Here is a 13,944-nt window from a genome sequence, read left to right as displayed (position 1 = left end):
AGTGATGTATGATGATAAACGATATAAGTAAAAAATCCAAGCCGTAGTATGAGTAAGATTTATTATAAGTATAAGTGATTGACGATCGTTGTTAAGCGATGCCATAATAATTCCGTAACACATGAAACACCTGTAAGTCGAAGCCGCTGTTTTTTGAATCCAAGACATCTAAATCCTTTTTCCACGGTGTTCCTCTTATCAGGGTCTGTCACTATCAATGCAATATCAGCCGTGAATCAATACAGTACGGTCCAGGGGGAGCAGTCATGGAAAGTCAGGGTAAAGGTGCGCCGCCAAGGCCATCAAACCCTGACCCCCGGGGGGTACTGCTGGGAAATCTTGGTGGGGGGTGTGCCACCCGGTTCTCAAAATCCTGACCCTATTTCAGACCAAAAAACTGTAATTTTCCATATCTGTTTTCAGACCTGGTCACTAAGAAATTATGTCATCATTACTTAAATTAGGCGTTACATTAGAATGCCAAATAAAACCCACTTCGAATTCGTATATTACTCTTTCTTTCCTGTTCATTTAGAATTGAAACGACAAATACCTTCATACACTCCCTTGGTTCCCTCGAAAACTATACCCGATTCCAGACCAATATAGGCAAAATGTGTACCCGTTTTCAGACCGAAACGGCGGAAAAACCCTAACTACCTTTTGGAGCGCTACATACCTATATTGCTTATATAAGGGAGTACCCCTCCTCTCGGGCCACGACCCTGTTTTTAAAGACTTAAAGGAGCTGTGTCACGAAATTCAGCCAAATCAGGTTATTGCAAAAATGCCCGTTAAATTAAAAGAAACATAAAAATAACCGCGTAAAACATTAAAGTAAGGCTAAAATAACACAACAGATACAACAGCTGCCACGGATGGGCAAAACTGTTCAAGAAGACTGAAACGGACTGAAATTAGGGTTTTCAAAAACTGTTCAGCCTAACAGTTTTTCAAAGTGTTTTCTCTACTGTTTGCAGCTTCAAAAAAAAAATGCTTAGGGGACACATTTGTTTGTCTCTAATCTCTGATTTTGTGATTTTTACATGTAATTTCTTTGCCTAATTTAAGTTCCATAGCGATTGAGGGCGAGTAATTGGAAAAATAAAACAAAATGAACTGGACTGCCGTGACACAGCCCCTTTAGGACAAAAATCGTTCATTTCGCTTCCCTGTTTAAGACAAGAGGCCTTATCTAATGACCTTGGTTCGTTTCGTTTCCCACACCAACATCATGAAATCAGCTTTTGTTTTGGAAAAAAAATTGTTAGTACCACAAAAGTAGACAAGAGAGTCACCGCCAACCTTCACACTATTTCAAAGGGCTCCAGTCCAAAAAGACATCCTCTTTAACTAAAGACGATGCATACCCTGTTTAAGAAAACCATAAAACCCCACCCTGTTCAGTGGTACATGGCCGTTTGGGCGAAATAGGGGAGTGCCCCACCCCCCAGTGGCGTGTATTAGAAGCAGTGATTTGTGTAACGGTTCATGCGAGCTGGTACCCTGGTCCCAGAGGTTTGTCTTGATTTTTCTTCCAGAAAGAGAGAGCAAGCCGCGAAGCGGCGACATTGCACACTTTCGGCACACATTGTTGATCTGAAGTGCAGAACATCTGGTTTCTGTTTCATTGCTATGCTGTTATAAATTTGAAAATATATTTGATGTACCCGAGTCTGCCCCCCTAGTCTGGTTCTTGTTGCCTGTGTTCCGATCAAAAATTGCCTTGTGTCCTCATTTTCCCTGTTATACCACCGTCCGCATCCTACAATCCCTCCCCCTCAAAGAGAAAAAGAATTCTAATTATGTACCAACGTCTTTGTCATTGCGATAGCGCTGCGCGCAGTTACTATTTATAGATCCGAAACTTTAACATTCACTGAACATTGTCGAATTCCTCACTTTTGTCTGACTTTTGTCATTAAAATGTCATGTTTGTCTTTCTTTTTGTCATTAAAATGAGAAAAATGACAAAACTCAGACAAAAATTGCAAAATAGTAACTCTGACCAGCTGACGTCATTTGCGCGTTACGCCATTGAGAATCAATCTCAAATATTCTCCTCTATCTACCTCTGAATTTTTTACTGAGTAATACTCCCCGCTGACGCTTTGGATAAGGGGGAACCTAAAAGTAGTCGGGAAAGCGTTATATCAAAATAAAAGCAACGGTAGTTTACGTGTACACTGTTTTCAGTGAGATTAGCGACGGACCTTGAGAAAAGTTTTTTTTTTTGGGGGGGGGGGGGGAGGCGGGGAATTCATTTTGTTTTGTTATCAAATTCCTTGCATGAATTTTTTTTAGGCCATAGCATGAATATTTTTTAGAATTAATTGGCGTGCATTAATTTTTTTTCATTTAATTTTCCCTTGCGCTAATATTTTTTTTTTACTTCGCCCCCCCCCCCCCCCCCAATAAGTTTTCTAATGGTCCGTCCCTTAGTAAATGTATTGCTCTTATTATATAACTCTTATTTTCAGCAGCTTAGTGACCATTTGCTAATCTTCTGATGGCTCAAGTTGGCGTAGCCTTCTCAGGCGGCGGTGTGAGGTCAGCGGCCTTCTGCTCTGGTGTCCTGCGCAGACTGCTTCAAAAAAACGCCAATCTGGATTACCTGAGCTGTGTGTCAGGGGGTGGTTACACAGGCTGTGCCTACATGGACTGGAAATTCCGTCATGGAAAGGAGGACAACAAGGAATGGCATTTCAAATTCTTTGATCATCTCCGCAGAAGAAGTGGAATATTTTGCGACTGGCAGAGGCCTTTTCATGGTTTTCTTGACTCTGTGGTTCTGTTCTTATTACCTCTATTTGTTGCGCTTGTGCTGCCGTTGTTCCTGTGGGCGGCTTACGCATGTCCATTTGCTTACGTCATAGATCTGTGTGCAGGCAGCGTCCTACGCGGTGGAATCATCACAAAATGTGACAACACAACCTTGAAGTTACACGAAACAATACAAGATTGTCAGCATCGACGAGAGAAGAAGGCTATTGAGAGATTTCTTCTCTTTAGTATTCCACTCTTTGTTGTATTTCTCGCTCATTTCCTTGGGTCGTTTTTCCCTAAAATCAAATGTGCCTTAGCTTTCATGGCCACGTCTTGCGGAGTTATTTTTGGCTTGTTGTTTCTTCCTTGGTTTTTTCACGATGTGTTGGAGTTCATTCCAACATGGATGAAATTTCTAATAGTTGTTCCCACAATCTTGCTGTGGTTTGCTTTCCCGGTTATGAGGACAAACGCTACCCTTGTTGTGATTGTCTATTTCTATTCATATGTTGTCATGTGGCGAGTTTATAAGGACACCACCTTTCCACATTACACCCATACGTTGTTTACACAATTGATGTGGCTTTCTGGCCTCATACTGTTTGTTTCTCCTTTGATTGGTACCATACAACAACGTCTTGGACACATTTACAATAGGTAGGTTCAGCTCTGTTCTAGTCCATTTACTTTTCATATAAACGTGAATGAATAAAATGTAAGGAATCGCGCCAATACACCTTTTCGCCACTATTGCTGGGTGGTCAATACAGGGGCACCCAACGACGATTTCTTCCTAAATACGTTCAAAACACTTTTTACGCTATCCAGAGTAGTTTTAGATCTCTAGAAATACATTCTAAGCGGCGCTATAAAATTGGTATCTGTTCGGTCATCCTAGGGAATCTTGAGTCTTTTCGAAATTTCGAGGGCTTCAGTTTTATTTCCCGAAAGTTTTAGATGCATTTTATCGCTTTACGAATGTGAGAATTCTTCTGATTCCCATCTCAGTCACATTTTTGAATCCGAAAATTTTAGGTTCTTTTTTCTACGAAAAACAGCATTACATGGAGAGTGAAATGTGAAAAATTAAGCTTCAGAAAATCGTAGGGAATTTATTAGATAAGTTTCAAAAATTGTACATGAATGGAACGGTCATCTAGAAATTTGTGGCCGTCCTCAAGCAATTATAGAAAATTCTAGCCAATATTTGCTTCTCCGAACAGATATTTGACGGAAAACAGTCGTTGGGTGTCCCTGTCGATAGCCTTGGAATAGTGTTTTCTCCCTTTACTGCTGCCTTACGATGGTGATCAGGTGTTTTTTCAAAGCCTGTCACTAAGAAACAGCTGAAGAAAGGGCAACTATCTACAAATGTTTGAACTATGAAAGTTTTCCTAAATATCCTAAAGACATGCTCAGACTTTGCGTCAGTCTGTATACTCTTCTAGAAGAACTAATATTTTATCACTATGTAAACTTGCTACTACTACTTATGGCCACAACTCTTTTCGTTACTTTGCTTCTAAGAAATGGAACTCCCTACCTAATAATCTAAGATCTGAGCCTACTTTATCTGGTTTTAGAAGACTCCTGAAAGCAATCTCCTTTCAGACATAACAATATATCTAACATTTTTCATGTATGTAAATAGATTTATTTTAGGCATGTAAATAGATTTCTTTTTTTCTCTCCAAGATATTAGGCTTTCAGAGTCTTTTCAGACTACTCTGAAATTAACTTCAACTTCAACTTCCTTTCACCAGATTAAATATATTGATTAACCTCAGGACGTGACAGACGTTTCACCAGATTCAAATCCTTACGATAACCTAGCTGTTTCATTGTGGTTATTCAACAAAACATTTACACGGGGAGGCTTCGCCCCGAGATCCAACCTCTTTTTTGGGCCCTATTATATACCATCTTTGCCAGAAAAGGTAGCTCTTTCGTATAGCTTCTATTGACAAAGGGTACCTCTTTCAGAAACCAGTTTGGAACGCTGCATCCCTTTTAGCTGTTGCAAGTGCACCGTCTAAAGATGAAAAATAAAACTAAACCAGAAAGCTTTGTTGCCATTCTCAGAGCCAAAAAATGCGCCTGTTAGCCCTTTTAGGACCTTTCTTAGACTGCAATGACGGACTTCCCCAACCATTCCGATACAAAGGTACCTCATTGGGACGGAGCCTCTCCGTATAGAAGAATCCTTGCTGACGTCATTGCTTACATTTTTCATAATTAGCAGACGACTTAACTCATAGAAGCCGTGGTGGTTTATACCAACTAAATTCAAAAGTTGAAGGAGCACACTACCTTGAGCAATTTGCGCAATTTTCAGCTCTTTCTAAGCAATACTGAAGGAAATATCAGCCATTAAAAACTGCGAAATTGCTGGGTGGTAAAAAAGTTAATGAGCCATACATAATTTGTTAAATTTCGGGTTTTTAAAAGAAAATTTCTTCGAAGCCATTCGGTATATCGAGCTCAATTTTTCAGAGATAACTGAAATTGCTAGGCTCTTTCAATATTCAGCCCGTTTGGTTTGTTAGCTTCATAAAATAGCGATAAACAAATGTTAATAAGGCAAAAAATGTAAAGAAAGATTCGCCTATAGGCAGGTATGGGGAGCAAGCCCGCGGGGTTTATTATATTTTCTTTCAATATTTTTTCAGATGGAGGCTCCAGAAAGCTTTGTTTTCCCCTACAAGTGTTGGCAGGTGTGGTTGTGCTGGTATTTCCTATCGCGATTGTTTTCTCACTTGTCCCACCTTTAAAGACACGGAACCTTTGAACACTGATCCTGACAGACCTCTGACTTTAAAAGACCTTGATAATGTCAAACCGATTCTTATCAGCAACTCAGTTATCAATAGATGGCGTCGCACTACCTCCCCCAGGGAACCTGACTATGAAGTACTGTCGATGTCACCGCATGGAATTGAGAGGCTGGACCGTCCATCCGACCAGCAAGAGTTCGAAGGTAAACTGATGCCGGAAGATATTTATCTCTCTGATGCCATGGCAACCTCAGCTGCAGCTGTGGATCATCATATGGGTGCCCTTGAAGGAGGCGAGGAGTTATTTAAAGACTTGAAAGTCACGTTGGGGATAGCCATGGGTACCTCACTTATTGGGAATCCAAGACAAGAACGGAAAGAAAGCAAGTTTCTTCAGGTACGTTAACGCTGAATATACTACTCACTAACTAACAAGATTTCCAAATTCACTAATCCTTTCACTACGAAATGTGGCCAAAGGCAAATTTCGACCAAAGTTCCAAATTTCATTTACTAAAATTTTGAGAAACAAATGGCATCATGTGAAAGTAAAGGCAGAGAGCTTTCATCTGAATGGTCACATCATAGGATTTCGTCCATAGACTCAAGAGTTAGAGTCACCTTACAAAACCCCCTCAAACACTCTGGCAGTGAAAGGGCTAAGAAGTCGGCGGAATTTTGATTGTTAAGTGTATATTAGAGCGGTTTTCATTTGAGTGTCGAAAAGTAATTGGTTTTGCACTTTCTACACGATGAGATTGGCTTAAAAGATTCGCGCCACCTTTTCATCCAATCAGAAGTAAAACCAAAGCCAATTGTGACGCGCTCGCATGCATTTTCCCGCGCTTTGCGTCAGCCGCATGTAATTACTTCGAGTTTTGATTGGTTCAATGTATTGTCTGTGTCCTATGTGATTGGCCAGAGTAATTACTTTGGTTTTGGTTTTACGACACTCAAACGAAAACCACTCTATTACCTGTTCAATAACTTGGCAGTTCGGTGGACTGATGTCAGGTTTAAGACATTCGGCTGCGCCTCGTGTTTGTAACTTCAGGTGATGGGACACTCCTGCTCTAGTCCATTCATTTTGAATGTCATATTTCACTCTAATCGAATGCTTCTCCGAGGTATAGAAATAACTTTGGCTCGTACCGTGAAATAAATAAGTCGGATAACTCAAGTACTTAAATAAGCTAAGATATTTGATTTTCCCGCCTTTTCTTAGCTTCCTAGGGCTTAATATCGATTGGCAGTTTGTCATATTTTGAATAGGAAGCTAACAACTTTATCTTCTGTTTCTTTTTCGGTAGATTCTTCCTTTCTTCATAGAGATTTCCCGAGTGTCTCCTTTTTTGTTTGGATACATTTCTTATCACCTAACTGGGAAGGAAGTGTACTTCGACATCGGCGTGCTTTCGTTCTTCTTACTTCTAGTGCTGCTTACTATTGTAGCCCTCGTTCCCACAGGCAGTGCCAATCCAGGCAAACTGGAGAAGATCGCTAGGTATAACTATGACTACTACCCTGCTTCTGCTGTTACTGCTGACACTACACTGCCACTACCTCTACCACTACAAATATCACTACCGCAACCACTATCACTACCACTACCATTAGACCTACCATTATCACTACCGCTACCACTACCAGACCAATACGACTATTATGATCAATAACAACACCACTACCTATTTTCCGCTATCACTAACGCTAACAACTACCATGATCGCAACCGCTACCTCATCCACAGGGTCCAGAGGAGATGTGTTTGTCGTTAGAACATCCAAACATCTGAATTATGGATTATTTTGATCGCGTTACAGTTTCGTTACACATTCTATATACCGCAAACCAAGAGACTGAGGGCTTGCAAGTGTTGTTTATATTAATTTTTGATTACCAAGTATTGATAAGAAACTTAGAGGTTTTTTGATTAATTTTGTTCATAGATACTTTGCAGTCCACGTGCCATATATAAGCTTCGTTCGTAAAACAATTGGAATACTTAACCACGGGCCGAATCCACCTCCAGTTCTACGGCTCAGCGACGGCGGCCATGTTGAAAATCTCGGTATCCTCCCTCTTCTGAAGCTGCGGCTGAAAAAGATCATAACGGTGTACGGAGGGCGAGCGTCTTCTGAACAAGCATTCTGTGACACCCTGTTGAAGGCCCTAGATATGGCAAGAAAGAAGTTGAGATGCTCGTTTACAGGTCTTGATGGCCGTGATATCACTGAAGACATTCGAAATAAACTGGTGGAAAAATCCCCAGGAAATCAACCGAGAAGTTACAGGTTGGTGAACAAAAAAGATTATCTTTTTTCAGGAAGATAACCCTTACCACATCAGGATTAGCTCTGTTGGTAGAGTGCTTGACTGCAGAGCGGGAGGTCAGTCACGGGTTCGATTCCCGGGGCCGCATCAACACCCGGGGTCTTAAAATAACTAAAAAATGAAGGTACTGCCTTTGCCTTAGCTGTAAGCCTCCACAGTGACCTTAGGGTGGCTCTGGAATGACCGTTTTGAATGGCAATCCCGTCTCCAGTAGGAGACGTAGAAAATAGTGTCTTCAATTAGTACTTTCATGCTACATTAACGCTCAAATAAAGTGCATTTTTTTGGCCGCGTACTTAAGCGTTTGAGTGATATAAGTAGGAAATCCAGAACTTCGATATTTGGAATTGAACCAAATTATTCATATGGTGATTAACTATCTCAAGTGTAGCGCGCGTTTATACGTTTATACCCATTGCAGCAATGTCTTAAAAAATCAGAAGTCGGAAAAAACCTGCTTTGACTCATTTCTCTTTCAGGTTTAAAGTCCATTACTTCGACAAAGACCCGGATAAAGACAAAGATCACAAAGTTGGTGAAGCGGAAGTGCTTTTCATTGCCCCGAGACATCCCAACAAGGGTATCAAGATGGAACAACCAATGTCCTGGAAGGATGCTCTCAGCGATGTTGGCGAGGATCTTGAAGCAAACAACTGGGGATCTGGACCTGAGCTTACCGCGGATGAAGTTGACCGACTGACATTTTGTTGCTGTCAATGTTGTCATGGTAACGCTTGTCAGGGATTTTCTGAAAGCATTTGCGGGGCGTTTCCTCAGCATTCCACCTGTAATCAGTTTTACACTCCTGCAATGTTCACTGCCTATCACAAAGAAGGATATCGTGCATGTTTGGAAGCTCAAGCTGCCGAGTTTCTGACCGAACCAACTTCACAAAATGAGTATAATTCTCGCTTAGAAGAAGTTGTCAGTCAATGAGGTGGCCGCAATAATCAATTTCCGCCACGCGGATCCCTCAGTTTAAAGACAGGACAATAATGTATGTCCCGGAGATACAATTGACGCATTCGTGGAAGAATGTCTGGTCTTTACTACAAAGACTTGAGCAAAGCGTTTGACGCAATAAACCACAGCCTTCTGCTCGCGAAGTTGAAGGCCTATGGCTTTTCTCCACATGCCTTAGAACTGATGTCCACCTACCTGCTAGGTCGTCAACAATGTGTCAGATTAGAAGGCGTATGCTCTAACTTCAAAACAGTTCAATCTGGCGTTCCTCAAGGTTCCCTACTAGGGCCATTGCTGTTCAACATATTCATTAATGACTTGAATTTCTGTGTTCCTAATGTCTCATTGCGGCTGTAGGCTGATGACACGACTGCCTACCTGTCTGATGTATCTCCCACCATTCTAGAATTTTCCTTCAACAAAGATCTTCAGACTCTTTCGTCGTGGTTTGAGTCTAACCATTTAACAGTGAACAGTACTAAGACTCAAGCATTATCTGTCGGACCCTGTGCCTATCATTATTCTTTATTTCTTAATAATGCTAGAATAGAATTTCTCCGATCTATTGAGATTCTCGGAGTTACTCTAGACAAGGACCTATCCTATAAAGAACACATATCAGATCAACTAAAGAAAGCCTACGCGAAGGCCTCTGCACTGGGAAGAATAAGGCATTTTCTTCCTCATGATGCAATGATAAAACTTTATAAAGCATTTATATTACCTCATCTCGAATACTGCAGTCCTTTGTTTGTAGGCATAGGTACGGGTCAACGCAACCGTCTCGAAGATGGCAACTGTTATATTTTGAGAAAATTAATCGGGCACAACAAGTCAATGTCATACGACGAGCTGCTCACTACGGCTAGCATGAAATATTGCAGGCGCTTACACCAGGCGTTAATACTTCTTTTTAAATGCTTAAATGGTACGGGACCTACTTATATTGGAAGCCTTTTTAAATACAGGCGTACACCGTATAGGCTAAGAGGCGAGGGCTTGAATTTGAAATTACCTAACTTTAATCTTAAATTTAAGAAGTATTCTTTCACTTACTTACTAACTAAGTTATGGAACAGTTTGCCTTCTCAAGTGCGTCTTTCAAGTGATGCTAATGACTTCAGAAGTAGATTGCACGACTGCAGCTTTTTAGAACGTGTCTTATAGTGCACGATTGTAGCTTTCAACTGTTTTTACAACGGGTATTATAGTTTTCCTAGTCATGTTTCTAGTATGTGGCTTTTTAGTCGGTTTTTGCTTTTTATATTTTATGTTTTTAATACCAAGTTTTTTATATGTATCTATTTATTGAGTTGTTTTTAAAATAGAATAATATTATATAGTTGTAATTATTATAGATTTTATTTATACACGTTCGTATTTTGAACGAGTTTTTTAGCTCTTTGACTCAACGTGTTAAAGTATATGATTGATTTATTGATTGATTGAGACAACATCTTGAGGTGATAGTTAGGGCTCACTTATGAGTGTCCGCAGATGAAGACAGTGGGTAAAGTCCCTCTCTGTGTTCATGCACTGTATCAGTAGAAAAAGGATCAAGAAATTAGGTCTTTTTAGGTCGATGCATTTCGATGACGTAACCGAGCACTCAGACCTCGTGACCATTAACCCTCAAGAAGCGGTGAATGATGAAGCCTGGGAACTAGGTATAGTGAAGGTAACGGCCATGAGGCCCACGCCTCCCGAGGCTTTTTCCGCTATCAGTACAATGAAGCCCATAGCCCTCGAGGGCATGTTAGCCCATTGCTATGTTTACCCAGGTAACATGCCCACTGTACCTATTTATTCGCTTGGTAAAAAGAAACAAAGCGAAGTGAACGTTGAAGTTTAACGTTTTATGGAGGACTCGAACACGCGAAGACGTATTTTACTTTCTCTATTTAAACGAAGATATAGTCCTTAAGAACAACTAAAGGAAATTCTCCTCCATTTGACAAATCGAGGGAGCCAAATAAACGGCATATAATTTGAATGAACGCAAATTGATTTTATTAGTGACGATTTTATTGCCATCTTCCTTGTGGCTACATAAGCTCCCCAGACACGGCCGGCCTTTAGGTACCATTCTCCTCATGGTGCGAAGGTAAAGTAGTACCGCCGCCATATTGGAAAGCGAGAAAACCCTGGGGACGAGGTTGATGCTCTACTATATTAGAGACCTTTAGATTCGAGGAGGAGGTCGATCACGAGACAAGATTTGACTTAAAATATTTTTTCGCGTATCGTCAAAAACATAGAGATCCCGGTATTTTTTTTTCACCAGAAAAGTTAACATGGTTACTTTTATTGAAAGAGTTTAAGCCTTCTCTCGATCGCAAAATGACAAGACTTTCATATCTTCTAATATCTGATAACATTTTCCCTAAAACCCGCAGTAGAATGACAACGGCTATCTCGTTTTCCCTCCAAAATGACGTTGGATCACACGCTCGCGCGCGCTACTCGAGAAAATCTCCTTCTGGTTGTCGCCAAATGCAAATGTCGCTTTCAGATAAATGTTCACATGGTACAAAAACACCTTGCTGGTACGCAAATGACGTAGAGCATGGGGTAAGAAAATCGCAAGGATTACATTACCTAAAATGCTATTTTTCTTTATTCCCGTTGCTTGTTTCAGGAGTTCAGAGCTCAACCGCTCCCTGTTTTTCCTGTTCTTACCTTTTCGCGCCGTCCTCACAATCTAAACGGCTAAAACAGGCTATTTTTTAAGGTCTTAATGCATCATTTTGCGTCTCAGAAATGCGGTCGGTGTTTTCGTACCATGTGACTATTATCTTCGAAGACCTAATGCGCCCACAGCATTCGTTCACACCTAAAAACGTATCCAGTTTCGTTAAATGGATAAATAACGAACTCGTGTAGACGCAGAAAACCCGTTTTTACAAAGTTTGGCAATATTCACTCGTTTTTCCACTCACAAACTTCTAGGCTTACTCTATCCGCATGATATTTACCCACTAACGTCCACGTGTAAACTAAAGCCACAGACGAGTAAGTTTGTGTGAGTTTGACATATAACAACGAAATAAACTGTTGTAGACTCCTCTAATAACTTGCAAAAGTGACGTTTGTGTTTACTTATGACTAACGGATTTTACCTTGCACATGTGTTACGTGGCTTTTTTGATTGCTTTCACCTACACTTGTATTTCAGTCATTTCGCCTACGTTGATTATAGGGAGCTTAAGCAAAGACGTAATTTTGAGAGACTAAGGCGTCAACCGGAAGTGTCTTTTTGCTAGCTAGACCGCGAGCGGTCGACCTTCTTGCGTCAGAGCCATTGCGGCGAGCGAAACAGCAAAATTAAGCATGCAAATTAATGGTAAAAAGAAGGAGAGTTTAGGTTGGAGAGAGGAAAAAGGACGCCCACGGAGTTATTGTTGTATTTTGAATTACCTTTTCAATTTTGTAAGGTAGCGTGGTTTGCCCAAATTTTTGGGCAGAACATTTCTATGATTATATGATTAAAGACGCTAAGCAATCATAATACAAGTTTAGTAGCGTCAAGGCATATTAAAGGGAAAGAGACCTCACGTCCTTTGACGTCAGTGACGTGCGACTACTCGCTCAAAAACGCCTTTGTTAAGCTTCCCTGTATTGATTGTGAGACTTTCTGTCGCACATTGAGAATGGTGGACTGAATTCAACCATGGATTAAATTTTTTGTTTTCTCTAATACTGCCGCAACTTTCGCCGGGAAAAATTCCCTGGGGGTACTTCCTAAAAAGCGGAAATTACGGGGATGCTCCGCCATAAAGGGGCCGGGGTAGGGATTTCGCTAGTTGAAGTAAATGAAATGGTGGAGAAATCTGTCATTTCGGTTTCTTAAAGGGCCAAAAGGTCTAACAGGCCCATTCAATGGCTGTGAAGGAGACAAGAAAACGTCCTGATGTAATAATTAATTCATATTAAAACGACAGTGCATTTGTATAGGTAATAGCATGATTTGTAGTGATATTTAGCATAAATACCACCAGTGATATTTCAAAATTGTTGTACGTATGTTCACGATCTGTTAGGCGAGTGAAATTGAGACAACTTTGAAATATCACGAGTGGTATTTATGCCAAATATCACGTACAAATCATGCTATTATTTGTTTATACTACTAGGTATTCCACCTCTCTAAGCTAATCAAATTGCAAAAATTTCTCATGTAGTAATATCAACCGCAGTTAATTCAGGGGATGCAGTGTTCTAAACTAGCTATGTTGGGTACCATTGGTCAGCAGAAGGTATACGAAAGAGGTATCTTTTCTGTAAAAATGGTTTATAAAAAGGCAAGGTTGGACCTCGATGCGGAGCCCTCCCTTACAAACTTCGTTGAGTACGCCAGTCCCCAGAGGGAAAAATTCCTGTGGAGCGCTTTCAAACCCCGGAATGCTGTGGTTCGTTGTTGCTTTCGGTCACTAAATTGCATAAGTATCAGCGGCAACCAACGACGGTTTCCTTCTAAATGCGTTGAAAACACTTTTTAGTGTACCCAGAATACTTTTAGATCTCTAGAAAAGCACTCTAAGCGGCGCCATAAAATTTGTGTCTGTTCGGTCATCCTAGGGGAACTTGAGTCTTTTCAAAATTACAAAGGCTTCAGTATTATTTTCCCGAAAATTTTAGAGGCAATTCGAGGCAATTCAACGCATTACGAAAGTGCGAATTTTTCTGATTCCCCTCCCCATCACATATTCTGCATATTTGAATCCGAAAATTTTAGCTTTCCTCTTTCTTACGAAAAATAGCCTAACCTGGGATGTAAAATGTTAAAAATTATACTTCAGAAAAACGTAGGGAATTTATAAGACAAGCGTCGAAAATTGTACATGAGCGGAACGATCATGTAGAAATTTTTAGGCATCCTCAAGTTATAGAAAATTCTAGTAGACAATATTTACTTCCCCGAACATATATTTTTCAGAAAACAGTCGTTGGGTGCCCCTGAAGTATTGGAGCATATCATGTATTACGTAACTATTCTTCAAAAATATCCTTGCAGCTACCCTCCCAGTTTCTGAGTCTCTCGTTTCATCAGATATGTTTGTTTTTTAGACTTCAAAATATTCCCACGGGGATTCCTAAGGCTGTAATG

At 40.5% G+C, this 13,944-nt stretch overlaps 1 protein-coding gene across 1 annotated transcript; it reads left to right on the top strand.

Annotated features, from left to right (window-relative positions):
• The first annotated feature begins 227 nt into the window (after positions 1 to 227).
• LOC140947878 (uncharacterized) lies at positions 228 to 8,927 on the top strand. The gene is made up of 6 exons (XM_073397089.1): positions 228 to 285; positions 2,484 to 3,423; positions 5,436 to 5,937; positions 6,851 to 7,176; positions 7,490 to 7,834; positions 8,354 to 8,927. Exons 2-6 carry the CDS (start codon positions 2,510 to 2,512, stop codon positions 8,808 to 8,810), a joined length of 2,544 nt encoding a protein of 847 aa, XP_073253190.1. The 5' UTR covers positions 228 to 285; positions 2,484 to 2,509; the 3' UTR covers positions 8,811 to 8,927.
• The last annotated feature ends 5,017 nt before the right edge of the window (positions 8,928 to 13,944 follow it).

The sequence above is a fragment of the Porites lutea genome, chromosome 9, assembly GCF_958299795.1.
Source record: "Porites lutea chromosome 9, jaPorLute2.1, whole genome shotgun sequence".
NCBI lineage: Eukaryota > Metazoa > Cnidaria > Anthozoa > Scleractinia > Poritidae > Porites > Porites lutea.
This window is presented reverse-complemented; position numbering and strand designations above follow the sequence as displayed.